The 17,738-nt window shown below is 43.1% G+C and overlaps 1 protein-coding gene across 11 annotated transcripts in view; it reads right to left on the bottom strand.

Moving 5' to 3' along the window:
* Window positions 1-17,738, bottom strand: part of NEK11 (NIMA related kinase 11) — a 288,025-nt gene that overhangs the window by 106,799 nt on the left and 163,488 nt on the right. For all 11 annotated transcript variants that reach the window (XM_058729881.1, XM_058729887.1, XM_058729882.1 and 8 more), the window contains one exon: window positions 14,482-14,642. In XM_058729881.1, the coding sequence (XP_058585864.1) occupies window positions 14,482-14,642 (161 nt within the window). The remainder of the gene's footprint in view (window positions 1-14,481; window positions 14,643-17,738) is intronic.

The following is a 17,738-nucleotide window of genomic DNA, read 5'->3' as shown; positions in this document are numbered from 1 at the left end:
CCTAACCCCACTCCCAGGAACACCAGGTATGTGAATGTGGAGTCGTGGGGAGATAAAACTCAAGGATGGAAGACACATCTGGGAGCTGACAGACAGCCTATGGGTACTCTGTAAATACACAGCGCTGAGTGGGATGTCCATGAAGGAGGCATTGTGTCTCTTTTGTTCATTGCCTCATACCCAGTGCCTAGAACACTCAGGCGTGCGATGTGTAAATGAATGATCCAAGCAACAACCCACCCGCGTTCTTTCCTGCGAGTTGCTTTACTAAGCTACTGTTTACTCTCTTACAAACTACATCCACCATATCCTGAAAAATGTCACTAAGTTATGGACACCGAAACACCTCAAGGTGACCTTATCCATTTTCTGCACACTCAGATGTACCTTTCACATCTTGCCTTCATCTCATTAGAAGGCAAGCCCTCGCTTATTTGCATTCATAATTCATAGGAAGACAGAGGGTGCCGTTTAGTACAAAGCCATAGGACAGAGCGGATGGCACCTTCATGGAGCCTGCCCTGGAATCTGGAAGCTGACGTCTTCACTCCTATCTCACTGCCAATGGTCGCCTTCTGTCAAGGATAAAAGGTCTCCAAGTGTGTGTAGTGAAGGGAGCACAGAGCCACATCTGCAAAACTCAAACTGCAAACAAGCCCCTCCGGCTCCTGTAACACTAACCGCCTCTGTCACTGAATTCGGAGTCACCGAAACGTGACTGTCAATGTGTCCGCATTTCACTGCTAATGCCTTGTTTACTCTGCATTATTAAAACCTTCTCACTGCAGCTGTCTCGTATTAATGCCCAGGTTCGCAGCAAGTTGGTACCTGTGGGGTTACATTTGGGTCACAGACATTCATAGGTATCCAATACAGAACTCTTAAGACATTTTGGATTCTAGTTTGGAAATGTAAAGGATGGAGAGAAGAGAAGAGAAAGTAGGGCCATCGGAGTGGCATCACGGTGCCCAGCCAGGAACTTGGGCAATGACTTTTTCAGGAGCCGGGGAGGCTGGTACCTTTGCTGGGATCCATTTCTCGAGAGGCAGCAGGTGCAGAGGGGCCTGCCCCCAGTCCACCACTCCCTCCCAACAGCTCACTTGTTCTTGATGAACTGTTTTTCTCTTTTCACGCCACATGCCCAATAGTCTAGGGAAGAAAGTCCTGCAATTTAAGGAACACTTATTGGTTCATGTTGCAAAAGGTAGCCCTTGCAACACATAGTTCTTTATTGCAGGTTAGTTATGATTTTTGACTCCAGTTCTAGCTTTATTCCTACATAAACCCCACAGAGTAAGTGGAAAACTTGGCCCTCTGTTTCCAACATGATTTAAAATCACCTGGTCATGTGTTCACACCTTTTGGAACTGTCCCTTATGTCCCAGGTGTCTTTTTTTCCTCTCCTTTACTAACTTCTACATCCAGTTCGATATGCAGCTCAAATGTCTAGTTGACAAGGAATATTTGCTGGTTTGAATTCCAGCTCTGTCAATAGACTGGGTGACCTAGGTCAAATTAGTTATTCTTTCTTTCTGTTTCACCCTCAGTTGTAAGGTGAGATGGAAGATGTTCATTCCACAATGTGTGTGTGACTATAAAATGGGATAAGGTACGTATAAGACTCAGCACGGCACCAGACATGCTGCTGGGCTGGCTCCGATTTATTAAGAATGATTATTGTTTTCTCTGGCATGGTGTGGACCCAGGTACTTCCAGATTAGCAGGTTACATAGAAAGGACAGTCCCTCTGACTACGTCTCAGATGTGTCACATTCCTTTCTTCCTAGACTACACACCATGAAACGGTGTTCACTCTCTCTTCCCAGATGAATAAAGAAAATAAGATTAAACTTCTCTGTATAATTGAATCACAAGGATGGGCTCCTTGCTTGCAAGGGCTGTTTCGGAGGAACTTCCTATTCTTTGCAGACTCTCTTATACCCTGTATGGTTAGGGCACCTGAGGTCAGATGATAGCTATGGACACAGGAATTGGTGTTGGCACAGTGTGGGGGGGGGGGGGTTGCTGGAGAGGAAAGCCCCAAAGGTGCCATTCCGAGTAGGCTTACCAGCTCTGTAAAACCCAGATTACACCACTCCACCACACCCACCCCCAGCTCCAGGAGCAGCACAGCAGAGCACGGTGTGGGTTACTGCTGTCCCCTTGCTCTCCCAGCTGCTGTGGACCTCTGCTCAGCCGCCAACAAGGAGTTGGTGGAGGCTAGCGGGGGCTCCCACCACCAATGCTGAAAGGAGTGCACAGACTCATTACACTCCTGCTCAGTGTGGTTTTGTCTTTATCCACCCTATCGCCTTCCTTCTTCTTCCTTCATTCTTTGGGATTGGGGCAAAAAGTGTAGGTGTGATCCTCAACACGACAGTGGATCTAATGTAAAAGGTTAGGGACTGAAGGCCTTCTGCAAAGCTATGTCCCAGAGCAAGGTGTTGCTGGTCCCTGTCTGACCAGCAATGAACTATGCTTTATCCTGGACAAGAAATGGTAGAGAGGGGAGGGAGAGCAGCTATGATGGAAATGAGGGCTGGAATAGGGGCAGGGGTGGAAACTGTCCCATCAAAGTCCACTAACACCTCAGCAAGGGTGGCTGCTTTATAGCCTGGGACATGGGCCAGGGGGATGCTGATGGAGAGATGACTAAATAGTGGGGCTAGCTGTTTCTTAGAACTGATGCCATCTAAGGTCAATTCAAGACCAAAACTGTTTCCTCCCACCCATGAAGGTAAATTAATCAAGGCATGCAAAATAGCAGTGAAATCAGCCCTACAGTTTGGACTCAAGAGCTGTGGCATCTTCTATTAAAACAAACAAACAATAAGATAGGAGGAGGAGAGAGATCTGTATCCCACAACAGATTTGGGAGGCAGGCTCCTTTTTGGTTTCAATTTTCACAATTCAACACTTTTCTTAGAATCAGTATCAATTTTCCTTTGTGCACAGCTCAGTAATTCTGTTTGGTAAAACAGGTCAGATAATGCAGTGGCCCCTCAGCTATTCCCTCACCTCCATGATGATGTTCATTCAATCATCACGGAAGAGGGATTATAATTGCTATAACTAAATTGTTGTGCCGGGAGAAAACTGTATAAGGGAGTGGCTTAACAATGTGTCAGCCTGGGCAGCAGCTCTCTTGCTAACTGTGTGGCCTTGGAGAAGTTACTTCGCTTCGTTATGCCTCAGTTTCCCCTTGTGCAGAGTGAGGATCTCACAGCAGTCTCATCTTTCAAGGGACATGAGTTTTTTGTTTGTTTAAATTTTTTTAATGTTTACTTTTGAGACAGAGAAAGACCATGAGTGGGGTTGGGGGAGAGAGAGAGGGAGACACAGGATCTGAAGCAGGGTCCGGGCTCTGGGCTGTTAGCACAGAGCCCGATGCGGAGCTCGAATTCACAAGGAGTGAGATCATGACCTGAGCTGAAGTCAGACGCTTAACTGACCGAGCCACCCAGGCGCCCCTCAGGGAACATGAGTTTTAAAGTCAGTGCTTAATACGGTAATGAATTACAGACAAAATGTGCTGTTTCTTTTAGAGCACCAAATGAAATAGTTGAGCTGCACTTAGGAACTGCAGATTATGAAGAACAGTAGTTTTAAATACTGTGAGTCTAGGACAATAATTCAAAGCACCAAGATGTTTTCCATCTGATACACACGGGCCCTAAGAGGCAGTGGGAGAGTGGATTTATAGCTCTCAGCTCTCTTTCTCCATCGGGGACACCCACTTTTTGGTTCAAATGTCAGGCAGAACTGCCTGAAATCACTAATCCACACTCTCTTCCTTTCTCTCACCCTCCCTGTTTCCTCACCCTCACCTTCTCATCTTCACCCTTTCTTGAATTCCAGCCAGTTTGATGTAGTTGCACTACAACACATGCATCAGAAGGCCTTTGCGAGAAGTGGCTGTGACGGTGGGGGGTGGGGTGGGGGGGGCAGCATTTCCATTTCTCTTCAAGAGCCAGCCTGCTGACAGTGAAGCTGTGGAGTCAGCTGACCACCCCCGGCCACTGCCCCTCAGGATCCACTCTTGCTCGGCAGCTCCCAGCCCGTTCGAGCTTGGGGATACCAGAGCCAGGCCATTCCTGCCCAGTTTGGTTTCCTCTGACGGGCAGGGCAGTCTCTGCTCTGGGGCTCTCCTATCAATTGCCCTGCACGCTGACAATGCCATCCAGTCCTTCTTTCCCGTCCATCCTTACCCTCAAAGATGCAGACCAGCATTGTGGTTTGAGGCTCTCCCCAATTCTATCTTGTCATCCGTTTCCCAGAGGACCTGACCTGACACAACGTATAACGTACAGGGCATAGAATAAAGGTTCTAGAGATGTTAGGTGTTAGTGTTATAATACCAGTTGGATTTGATAAAACTAATAACTTCACTAACACAAGACACTTGTAGAGGCACATATTCTCATGATGACCTGATCCAAGAGTCCTCAGTAGACTCTTAGGCCTTGCCTAGCCTGTATCCATTTCTCTGCCCCTGTGGCACTATTCCAAGAACATTCTGCTCTTTCTAATGCTTCACTGTGTGGAGAGAATTTCAAAACCACTAGAGGATTTGGTGAAAGCTACAGAATTAGCTGGAAAAATGGGCCTCCACAGCCCTTCGTCTTGGCAAGAACAAACACTGTGGTCCTAAGAGCCTTCTTAAAACAAGTATTGATGAAAGCTACCTTCATTAAACAACAGAGCCTTTCCCAGGGGAGTTCTGTGTGAAGTCATTATGGTCTACCTAGTGTGTGGATTCCTGGTGCACACGGGACATTGATTAGTCTTACTGAGGGAAATGATGGTCAAGGCAGCAAGGGAAACACATAAGGGTCTCTGAACACACCCATCAATCTGCAGCCCTAAAGCATGTCCATTAGAGCAAAACCCTTTTCAGTGACAGGTTCCACAAATACTGTTGAAAACCCTGTGATGATGCCAGCTATAAACTCCATTCTCCTGAGACCTATGAGGCTGGTTCTGATTCAGCGACCACAGACTTCACAGAGCAGCTATCAACGGTATGATAATGGTTTGTGATAAAGGTGCTGTTGATGTTCTGCTGAAAGCAGCAGAGAAGCAACTGACGATCAACAGCAATTAGGTGCTTAATAAAACTGCTTTGGAGATGCTGCTGCTTGAAAAGATTGTCATGGGTGGCGCAAGGGACTCAGCAATCAATCCCAATGAAGCCCGTGCCTATCTTTCTTTTTGAAAGCACTTCTTCCGTCAAACACAAACTGTGAGACTTTTGCTGCCTCCGAAGGAAGGAAAATCAACTTTGATCTGATTAGTCACATAAAAGCCTTGGGCACAATAATCACCTAGGCAGACCCTGGACACACTTGAGTCAAGGGTGAGACCAGGGAGAGGGCAGAAGAGGAAAATCCCAGCGAGGCCTGCAGGTTTCACCCAGTCTACACAGCCAACGGTGACTGGGTTTCGGCATGGACTTCTGTAACTATAATTTGTGTGTTGCTAATAAAATAACCTAGAAAGGGCAGAGGAGACAGCCATCACAACCCTATACTCACCACCTTTCAGGAGGGGGAAATTATTTCAAACTACGAGGCAAAACAAAAGGGATTGTATTTACCTATCTCTAATTCTAGGTTGATACACCTTTTGTACCAGAAAAAAATACTGGCTTGAGGACATGACAGACTTGAGCCTGTGCCTGGTTCTGAGCCTTCCCTAGCTGTGTGGCTATGGGCAAGTTGCTTCTCTTGGAGACATGGTTTCCTCATCTGGAAAGCAGAAATAAGAATAACTACCTGACAGGTTTTGTGAGACAAAATACCAACATGTATGTGAGAGGTCTCAGCATCTTGTCCTTACAGATTTAAAATCAATCCACAAAGCTTAGCCTGTATCTGTTTCTCTACCCCTGTGGTATCATTCCAAGAAGATCATTCTGCTTTTTCTAATGCTTCACCGTGTGGAGGTAATTTCAACTATCATATCACATGTGACAGATGTGCAGCCCAGAGAGCAAAACTGCTGGCCTATATTTATCATTAGCCTTAAGAAATAAAAAGAAGGGATTTTTTAAAAAATATTACAGTTGTAAAATCTCACTCTAACATTAAACAGTTTTGGAAATATCATTAAAAAAACACAAGATGGCTGGGTAACTTCATCATAATAATAGCTAGTATCTCATTATTAATTACTTCATTATTACTTCAATATAGACACTATTTTAAGTAATCTATATCGATTGCTTCATTCAACTCCCAAACTACTCTATGCATTAGGAACCATTCGTCTCTCTCTCCCACCTTACAGATTAGAAAACTGAGGCACAGTGAAATTTTGTTTGCACAAGGTCACACAACCTGTAGGTTAACAAAGGCTAGTCTCATCTACAGGCACTTTGATTTCCAACTCTGTGTTCCCACAATTATGCCAAAGATGGGACTTCTAGAGTGGCTACTAAAGTTCTATTTCCTGACCTGGGTGGTGTTTGCTGTACATTTTATTCATGTGATCTTCTGAATCAGTTTTATACTATTAAAAAAGCATTTTAAAGTAATAATACTAGTAGCTAAAATTTTGCCACTCAACGCTCTGGCAAAAATGGATGTGTTTTGCAACCATAGGCACAGAATTATGGTTCTATAATATTGTAACATTTGTCTCTCAGGGCACCTGGCTGGTTCAGTAGGAAGAGTGTGCAGCTCTTAATCTCAGGGTCATCAGTTCGAGCCCCATGTCAGGTGCAGATATTACTTACATAAATAAAACTTAAAAAAATATATTTGTCTCAGTTGCTGAGGACAGTGGCACAGAAGAACATGGAAATTGAATTTTCATTTTGTGGTCTTAGGTGCTGTTTGGTCACCAGAGTCCATTGGAAATGGGGAAATAGTATAAGGAGAGTAATCTTTATTTTGACATGCTGAATCACTCTCTGCCTTGACTATATTTTTCTCAACATTCATTTGCTTGTCTTTTCATGTATTTGTTCTTAATTTCTCTTGCTCATACTTTCTCTTTCTCCTTCTCTTTCTCTCGTCCCTTTTTCTTCTTAACCTCAGATCCACACCCTTCTGATTCCCTTCTCCGTGCCTCTCTCTCCTTTTCTTTTCGTTTCTTTTTTTTTCTTTTCTTTTCTTTATGTTTATTCATTTTAGAGAGAGAGACAGAGACAGAATGTGAGTGGGGGAGGGGCAGAGAGAGAGAAAGACAGAATCTGAAGCGGGCTCCAGGCTCTGAGCTATCAGCACAGAGCCTGATGCGGGGCTTGAACCCACCAAAGTCAGACTTAACTGACCTGAGCCAGAGTCGGACTTAACTGACTGAGCCACCCAGGGGCTCCCTTTTTTTTTAATACATAAATCATTTCTTGTTGGTCTTATTTATTGAATTTTTTTTTAATTTTTTTATTTTTTAATATATGAAATTTACTGTCAAATTGGTTTCCATACAACACCCAGTGCTCATCCCAAAAGGTGCCCTCAATACCCATCACCCACCCTGCCCTCCCTCCCACCCCCCATCAACCCTCAGTTTGTTCTCAGTTTTTAACAGTCTCTTATGCTTTGGCTTTCTCCCACTCTAACCTCTTTTTTTTTTTTTTCCTTCCCCTCCCCCATGGGTTTCTGTTACGTTTCTCAGGATCCACATAAGAGTGAAACCATATGGTATCTGTCTTTCTCTGTATGGCTTATTTCACTTAGCATCACACTCTCCAGTTCCATCCACGCTGCTACAAAACGCCATATTTCATTTTTTCTCATTGCCACGTAGTATTCCATTGTGTATATAAACCACAATTTCTTTATCCATTCATCAGTTGATGGACATTTAGGCTCTTTCCATAATTTGGCTATTGTTGAGAGTGCTGCTATAAACATTGGGGTACAAGTGCCCCTATGCATCAGTACTCCTGTATCCCTTGGATAAATTCCTAGCAGTGCTATTGCTGGGTCATAGGGTAGGTCTATTTTTAATTTTCTGAGGAACCTCCACACTGCTTTCCAGAGCGGCTGCACCAATTTGCATTCCCACCAACAGTGCAAAAGTGTTCCCGTCTCTCCACATCCTCTCCAGCATCTATAGTCTCCTGATTTCTTCATTTTGGCCACTCTGACTGGCATGAGGTGGTATCTGAGTGTGGTTTTGATTTGTATTTCCCTGATGAGGAGCGACGTTGAGCATCTTTTCATGTGCCTGTTGGCCATCCGGATGTCTTCTTTAGAGAAGTGTCTATTCATGTTTTCTGCCCATTTCTTCACTGGGTTATTTGTTTTTCGGGTGGGGAGTTTGATGAGCTCTTTATAGATTTTGGATACTAGCCCTTTGTCCGATGTGTCATTTGCAAATATCTTTTCCCATTCCGTTGGTTGCCTTTTAGTTTTGTTGGTTGTTTCCTTTGCTGTGCAGAAGCTTTTTATCTTCATAAGGTCCCAGTAATTCACTTTTGCTTTTAATTCCCTTGCCTTTGGGGATGTGCCGAGTAAGAGATTGCTACGGCTGAGGTCAGAGAGGTCTTTTCCTGCTTTCTTCTCTAAGGTTTTGATGGTTTCCTGTCTCACATTCAGGTCCTTTATCCATTTTGAGTTTATTTTTGTGAATGGTGTGAGAAAGTGGTCTAGTTTCAACCTTCTGCATGTTGCTGTCCAGTTCTCCCAGCACCATTTGTTAAAGAGACTGTCTTTTTTCCATTGGATGTTCTTTCCTGCTTTGTCAAAAATGAGTTGGCCATACGTTTGTGGGTCTAGTTCTGGGGTTTCTATTCGATTCCATTGGTCTATGTGTCTGTTTTTATGCCAATACCATGCTGTCTTGATGATGACAGCTTTGTAGTAGAGGCTAAAGTCTGGGATTGTGATGCCTCCTGCTTTGGTCTTCTTCTTCAATATTACTTTGGCTATTCGGGGCCTTTTGTGGTTCCATATGAATTTTAGGATTGCTTGTTCTAGTTTCAAGAAGAATGCTGGTGCAATTTTGATTGGGATTGCATTGAATGTGTAGATAGCTTTGGGTAGTATTGACATTTTGACAATATTTATTCTTCCAATCCATGAGCAGGGAATGTCTTTCCATTTCTTTATATCTTCTTCAATTACCTGCATAAGCTTTCTATAGTTTTCAGCATACAGATCTTTTACATCTTTGGTTAGATTTATTCTAGGCATTTTATGCTTCTTGGTGCAATTGTGAACGGGATCAGTTTCTTTATTTGTCTTTCTGTTGCTTCATTGTTAGTGTATAAGAATGCAACTGATTTCTGTACATTGATTTTGTATCCTGCAACTTTGCTGAATTCATGTATCAGTTCTAGCAGACTTTTGGTGGAGTCTATCGGATTTTCCATGTATAATATCATGTCATCTGCAAAAAGCGAAAGCTTGACTTCATCTTTGCCAATTTGGATGCCTTTGATTTCCTTTTGTTGTCTGATTGCTGATGCTAGAACTTCCAGCACTATATTAAACAGCAGCGGTGAGAGTGGGCATCCCTGTCGTGTTCCTGATCTCAGGGAAAAAGCTCTCAGTTTTTCCCCATTGAGGATGATATTAGCTGTGGGCTTTTCATAAATGGCTTTTATGATCTTTAAGTATGTTCCTTCTATCCCGACTTTCTCAAGGGTTTTTATTAAGAAAGGGTGCTGGATTTTGTCAAAGGCCTTTTCTGCATCGATTGACAGGATCATATGGTTCTTCTCTTTTTTTTTGTTAATGTGATGTATCACGTTGATCGATTTGCGAATGTTGAACCAGCCCTGCATCCCAGGAATGAATCCCACTTGATCATGGTGAATAATTCTTTTTATATGCTGTTGAATTCGATTTGCTAGTATCTTATTGAGAATTTTTGCATCCATATTCATCAGGGATATTGGCCTGTAGTTCTCTTTTTTTACTGGGTCTCTGTCTGGTTTAGGAATCAAAGTAATACTGGCTTCATAGAATGAGTCTGGAAGTTTTCCTTCCCTTTCTATTTCTTGGAATAGCTTGAGAAGGATAGGTATTATCTCTGCTTTAAACGTCTGGTAGAACTCCCCTGGGAAGCCATCTGGTCCTGGACTCTTATTTGTTGGGAGATTTTTGATAACCGATTCAATTTCTTCGCTGGTTATGGGTCTGTTCAAGCTTTCTATTTCCTCCTGATTGAGTTTTGGAAGAGTGTGGGTGTTTAGGAATTTGTCCATTTCTTCCAGGTTGTCCAATTTGTTGGCATATAATTTTTCATAGTATTCCCTGATAATTGTTTGTATCTCTGAGGGATTGGTTGTAATAATCCCATTTTCATTCATGATTTTATCTATTTGGGTCATCTCCCTTTTCTTTTTGAGAAGCCTGGCTAGAGGTTTGTCAATTTTGTTTATTTTTTCAAAAAACCAACTCTTGGTTTCGTTGATCTGCTCTACAGTTTTTTTAGATTCTATATTGTTTATTTCTGCTCTGATCTTTATGATTTCTCTTCTTCTGCTGGGTTTAGGCTGCCTTTGCTGTTCTGCCTCTATTTCCTTTAGGTGTGCTGTTAGATTTTGTATTTGGGATTTTTCTTGTTTCTTGAGATAGGCCTGGATTGCAATGTATTTTCCTCTCAGGACTGCCTTCGCTGCATCCCAAAGCGTTTGGATTGTTGTATTTTCATTTTCGTTTGTTTCCATATATTTTTAAATTTCTTCTCTAATTGCCTGGTTGACCCACTCATTCGTTAGTAGGGTGTTCTTTAACCTCCATGCTTTTGGAGGTTTTCCAGACTTTTTCCTGTGGTTGATTTCAAGCTTCATAGCATTGTGGTCTGAAAGTATGCATGGTATAATTTCAATTCTTGTAAACTTATGAAGCACTGTTTTGTGACCCAGTATATGATCTATCTTGGAGAATGTTCCATGTGCACTCGAGAAGAAAGTATATTCTGTTGCTTTGGGATGCAGAGTTCTAAATATATCTGTCAAGTCCATCTGATCCAATGTATCATTCAGGGCCCTTGTTTCTTTATTGACTGTGTGTCTAGATGATCTATCCATTTCTGTAAGTGGGGTGTTAAAGTCCCCTGCAATAACCACATTCTTATCAATAAGGTTGCTTATGTTTATGAGTAATTGTTTTATATATCTGGGGGCTCCGGTATTTGGCGCATAGACATTTATAATTGTTAGCTCTTCCTGATGGATAGACCCTGTAATTATTATATAATGCCCTTCTTCATCTCTTGTTACAGCCTTTAATTTAAAGTCTAGTTTGTCTGATATAAGTATGGCTACTCCAGCTTTCTTTTGGCTTCCAGTAGCATGATAAATAGTTCTCCATCCCCTCACTCTCAATCTAAAGGTGTCCTCAGATCTAAAATGAGTCTCTTGTAGACAGCAAATAGATGGGTCTTGTTTTTTTATCCATTCTGATACCCTATGTCTTTTGGTTGGCGCATTTAATCCATTTACATTCAGTGTTATTATAGAAAGATACGGGTTTAGAGTCATTGTGATGTCTGTATGTTTTATGCTTGTAGTGATGTCTCTGGTACTTTGTCTCACAGGATCCCCCTTAGGATCTCTTGTAGGGCTGGTTTCGTGGTGACAAATTCCTTCAGTTTTTGTTTGTTTGGGAAGACCTTTATCTCTCCTTCTATTCTAAATGACAGACTTGCTGGATAAAGGATTCTCGGCTGCATATTTTTTCTGTTTAGCACACTGAAGATATCGTGCCAAGCCTTTCTGGCCTGCCAAGTTTCAAAGGAGAGATCAGTCACGAGTCTTATAGGTCTCCCTTTATATGTGAGGGCACGTTTATCCCTTGCTGCTTTCAGAATTTTCTCTTTATCCTTGTATTTTGCCAGTTTCACTATGATATGTCGTGCAGAAGATCGATTCAAGTTACGTCTGAAGGGAGTTCTCTGTGCCTCTTGGATTTCAATGCCTTTTTCCTTCCCCAGTTCAGGGAAGTTCTCAGCTATAATTTCTTCAAGTACCCCTTCAGCACCTTTCCCTCTCTCTTCCTCCTCTGGGATACCAATTATGCGTATATTATTTCTTTTTAGTGTATCACTTAGTTCTCTAATTTTCCCCTCATACTCCTGGATTTTTTTATCTCTCTTTCTCTCAGCTTCCTCTTTTTCCATAACTTTATCTTCTAGTTCACCTATTCTCTCCTCTGCCTCTTCAATCCGAGCCGTCGTGGTTTCCATTTTGTTTTGCATTTCGTTTAAAGCGTTTTTCAGCTCCTCGTGACTGTTCCTTAGTCCCTTGATCTCGGTGGCAAGAGATTCTCTGCTGTCCTGTATACTGTTTTCAAGCCCAGCGATTAATTTTATGACTATTATTCTAAATTCACTTTCTGTTATATTATTTAAATCCTTTTTGATCAGTTCATTAGCTGTTGTTATTTCCGGGAGATTCTTCTGAGGGGAATTCTTCCGTTTGGTCATTTTGGATAGTCCCTGGAGTGGTGAGGACCTGCAGGGCACTTCCCCCGTGCTGTGGTGTATAACTGGAGTTGGTGGGCGGGGCTGCAGTCCGACCTGATGTCTGCCCCCAGCCCACCGCTGGGGCCACAGTCAGACTGGTGTGTGCCTTCTCTTCCCCTCTCCTAGGGGCGGGTTTCACTGTGGGGTGGTGTGGCCCGTCTGGTCTACTTGCACACTGCCAGGCTTGTGGTGCTGGGGAGCTGGCGTATTAGCTGGGGTGGGTAGGCAAGGTGCACGGGGGCGGGAGGGGCAGGCTTAGCTCGCTTCTCCTTAGGTGATCCACTTCAGGAGGGGCCCTGTGGCAGCGGGAGGGAGTCAGATCCACTGCCGGAGGTTTGGCTCCGCAGAAGCACAGAGTTGGGTGTTTGCGCGGAGCGAGCAAGTTCCCTGGCAGGAACTGGTTCTCTTTGGGATTTTGGCTGGGGGATGGGCGGGGGAGATGGCGCTGGCGAGCGCCTTTGTTCCCCGCCAAGCTGAGCTCTGCCGTCCGGGGGCTCAGCAGCTCTCCCTCCCTTTGTCCTCCAGCCTTCCCGCTTTCTGAGCAGAGCTGTTAACTTATGACCTCCCAGACGCTAAGTCGCGCTTGCTATCGGAACACAGTCCGTCCGGCCCCTCCACTTTTGCCAGCCAGACTCGGGGGCTCCGCTTGGCCTGCGAGCCGCCCCTCCGCCCCGGCTCCCTCCCGCCAGTCCGTGGAGCGCGCACCGCCTCGCCGCCCTTCCTACCCTCTTCCGTGGGCCTCTCGTCTGCGCTGGGCTCCGGAGACTCCATTCTGCTAATCCTCTGGCGGTTTTCTGGGTTCTTTAGGCAGGTGTAGGTGGAATCTAAGTGATCAGCAGGACGCGCGGTGAGCCCAGCGTCCTCCTACGCCGCCATCTTCCGGAACTCCTCTGGTAGCTTATTTATTGAATATTATGATGGATTGCTTAGTCTTCATTAAAAAGTGTTGAATAGATTATATACAAACTTCAATTAATCCTGCTGACTTAAGTTTCCATTGCCACATGTACTCCCTGATTGACTTCTATTTCAGTAGCTTAATGGTTCCCAGTTATTAAAAACCTTTTATACCTTAAGAAACCTTAGGACTGGAAAGGTTAACATGTTATGGCCTAAGAAGAAAATAAAGTATATGAGCATAAGTTGCCCAAAGTAATCCACTTTCTCCTCACATACTTCTTGCTTTTCACTCTCTTGTAGACACCCAACAGAGAAATCACATGCCAGGGATGTTTCTTAGCCTATGACGCAACGGAGCTTAGTCTTGCCCATCAAGGAGATCTGTGAACACTGAAAACTCCAGCGCTTTATGTAAGGATGGGCCCACAAAGACTGGGAGTGGCCAGAAAGATTATCCCCTGAGCCAGGGATCTCTGGGCCTCAACTCCAGAACTAATTTGTGCACTAGGACATGACTCAAAAATCTTATAACCAGGCAGAAAAGTATGCATGTGTGTGTGTGTGTGTATGTGTGTGTATAAATTTATATATACATAAATATATATATACTTATTTTTTTAATGTTCATTTATTTTTGGGAAAGAGGGAGAGAAAGAGCATGAGCAAGGGAAGGACAGAGAGAGGGAGACACAGAATCCAAAGCAGGCTCCAGGCTCAGACCTGTCAGCACAGAGCCCAATGTGAGGCTTGAACCCATGAGCTGTGAGATCATGACCTGAGCCATAGAAAAGTTGCCCCCAGAAGAGTATATTTTAAAAAATCCCCTTCTCTCTGCTAAAGAGACACTTGCATTCTTTACTCAACAGCTGTATATAGGGTGCTCCTCAGTGTAGTACATATCATCTTCCCACCTGCTTAAGTACTGGGTACTCTAGCCCTTCCCTAATCAACATGGTCCACAGCAGATTCTAAGAATTCCATGGGGCCCTGCCTTCCCCTGAACCTTGGAAATAAAGACCCATCATATGGCACCTTTGTAACAAATCCCAGTCCCCATCTCCCACTTCAGGTTCTAAGACTTCCTGGACCCTCTGGGAAGTTACAGCCTGATCGGTACCTCGGACAGTTCCACTATATTCACTGGGGAGCAGCATATACCTGTTGGATTGTTCTATAAGCAGACTGGGGTCCTTCATCCTTAACCTCTTCCTCCGGTCCTGAGAACACTATTTCTTCTTCCTCCTCCTCACTTTCTTCAGAACAGGAATCAAATGCATCAGCATAATATTCTTCAGCCACAAGTGGGTCTTCTGGGATGTCTGAAATAAAGAATTAACAGCAATCAAGTCCTACCAGTCATTAAAATTGTAACAAATCTAGGATCTCCTATATTTTCCCAGAGATGTATATTATGTTTGTGCTGATAAAGCTCTCAGGAGGGTAGAGCTGAATCTTGGCTTCCTGAAAGTATCTGGTTGAATGTAATAAATACTCAGCAAAATTAAACCCGTAAAGGAAAGGAGGAATGACTCTACCAGCAACCATATTTTGAAGGTGGAAGAATAAAGCCATGAAACAAGAAGAAATGATCTCTTGGAGGCATAAATCTTTATTACAAAGGAGGGGATGTAGGAGCAGAAGCAGGATGAGATGCCTTGCCTGCAGGGCTCTCTTACACACCCACACAAAACTTCTGCAGAGGCAGCTGGAGTAGAACTATGACAGCACTCTTCCTGGGAATTTCTTTTTTAAAGAATAAGTGGTGCGACCAGGTAAGATGCATAGGATATACAGGAATGGCATTTTGGCAAGCTGGGGAAAACATCATGGTTCTTTTTTAATAGCCTATGAAGGCTTTTGAAATGGCGTTCACTCTGGGACCCTGCTTACTTACATCTATATGTGGCATTTATTGTTTTTAAAAAGGAAGGATCACTCACTTAAGTTGATGCCAAGAAGTGACTACCTAAGTTACATGATGCAATGTTATTACCAACTAAAAATATAACCGGTGTTTATAATGGTTTTCAACCAAGAAAGGCCAAGACTGGATCACAAAAAAACACAGTGATATCAACTCCAATTTACTAATGAAGGCCTAGAAATAGGGAAATATCCTCGGGGAAAGGAGCAAATTACAGAGTGACACCCCACCATATTAAAACCATGGGCATTTTAGGCTCTGCACCATTATCTGATTTACAAACAAAATAATTCTTCTAAATAAATTCTTCTAAATCATAACAAACAGCACTGTTTTTCAACCCACTGTTGCTACTCTGTGTTTCTTGTTGGGGGTGGGGGGTGGAATATGGAATTTGGCGTCAGAGAATCAGGTTGGAATCCGGCTCTACTGCCTCTTACAGGAGAACCTAGACAAGGTATTTGAACTTATTGAGCTCCAATTTCTCCAGTAAAACTGGCATAAGGGTAACCTGGCAGGGTAGCTGGGAAGATTCGGTAATATGATTCTTATGAAACCACTGTATACAGGGAAGCTTTATAAAATGTTCACTCAATTTCCACATCTGTAAAAATGGACTTTTCATTAAGTGATTCCAGAATCCTCTGGAAGTAGGATACTTAGTAGAGGTAGAGTTCCCTGATAGTGTGACAGCGGGGTACTTTAAAATCTTCACTAACTATGGTTTCCCATAAAACACAAGAGGCCAGTGCCATGACCTCAAAATTAACTCAAAATACAAAAATTACATATATTAAAAAACTGTCTTTGCCAATTCCTTAGGAAGGGGCACACTGGGGCTCCCATACTTCTGGTAACTCCAACACAGACTGTTTTCCCTTTAGATCACTGGTTTTCTGTTGAGCAGCAAATGAAATAGATTATTTGTATGTGGGAGCTATGTTTTATAAAAATCCTGACTCAACTCACACTCAGAATGGCTTGAGGAGTAGATGAAGCATATATGAAATATATGAGCAAGATAAGTATATGAAAACTAATGGCTCCCAAGTAGATAATTCAAGTCTCTAGTTTTGTCCTCAAGTAGGGGCATTTCTCACTGAATGGAATGGTGGACAGGACCACACGACTTCCCACCTCTGTTCCTCCCCCTCCACCTCTCCCTCCATCTCTGCATCTCTTTCACAGACTTGTCCACTCTGTCTTCTTCTTCCCACCTCCTCCTATTTCCTCTCCCTCTCCCCCCAGAGGTTCTCTGTCTCTTTGACAGTTATTCGTTCATTTATTTATTCCTATTTTTCTCTTTCTTTCCCTCTATTCCTCATCTCCTCCACGTTAGGCCAGAATATTTGCTTTCAAATTTGACTGTGACACAATAAGAAGTATCATTTACATTGTTTCCCAGTACCCAGAAATGTGCTTATATTTGTGTATGAACATAAATATATTTGTAGTTGAAATGAAAGTTTCATGCATCCAGATTTACCCTTACTAAATATGAGAATTCTGGTCTTTCACGTTCTATTCAAGAAAACTGTTTTAAATGCTAGTTGCAACTTGTTGATTTCTCACCACACAATTTGAAAAACACTGGTTTAGAATGCTGGCTTTGGAATCAAAAAAGAGCTGCATTTAAATCAAGGCTCTAATATCAGCTCTATACCAGCCCTATTCCTGCCCTTCAGCTTTCTCATCTGTAAAATGGAGATGATAATGCCCATCTCTTAGAATTGTTGAGAACATTAAATAGTATAATGGATGCAAAGCACCATGCACGTTATGTACCCAGTAAATGTCATTACTAACATTTACCGTAAAACTCTGTACACGTTTTACCTGTAATACACAACACCAGGAAGAAACAGAAATATTGGACAATCACAAATATATACACAAAATAGAATCACTTCTCAAAATCCATACTGTACCCAGCTCAAATGGGTAATAAGGCAAAAGGCCAAATCCCACAGCCAAATGGTTCTCTTGATAAATACTGAGCCCCACCTCCCATAACATGACTCCTTGTGCACAGAGTCTTGGTTTTAGAGGAAAGATTCCCTCTCTTACCAAGGATCCCCTCCCAGGAAGGAGAGGAAGGAAAGAAATGGTAAGGAGGAAAGTGCCCTCCTGCCACTTGTGCCTAAGTCATAAAGCAGACGGGGATGAATTCATCTCCAGTATTTCTTAAACGAGCACCACTATCTTGGTACAGCTCAGAAAAGAGATCATTTTCAAAAGGAAAAGTCAAAAGAAATGTAAGTCTGCTCAAACTGTGTTTGTCAAGCTGTGTGTTTTTCTTATGCGGGCCCAATTTGAAGCCTTGTTAGGCTAAGGCTCATTTCTCCTGTCACTGAGGGAAAATGGTCTGTGATAAATAGCTTTAATTTCCTCACACCGTAAAGTCAGCCTCATAGCAGATGCACTGGAGCGGCATTCCAGATCTCTACTAGGCTGGGTGGGCAGCGACAATGTGTTTATGAAGGAATCCAGT

This window comes from Neofelis nebulosa, chromosome 5, assembly GCF_028018385.1.
Source record: "Neofelis nebulosa isolate mNeoNeb1 chromosome 5, mNeoNeb1.pri, whole genome shotgun sequence".
In the NCBI taxonomy this organism is placed as follows: Eukaryota; Metazoa; Chordata; class Mammalia; order Carnivora; family Felidae; genus Neofelis; species Neofelis nebulosa.
This window is presented reverse-complemented; position numbering and strand designations above follow the sequence as displayed.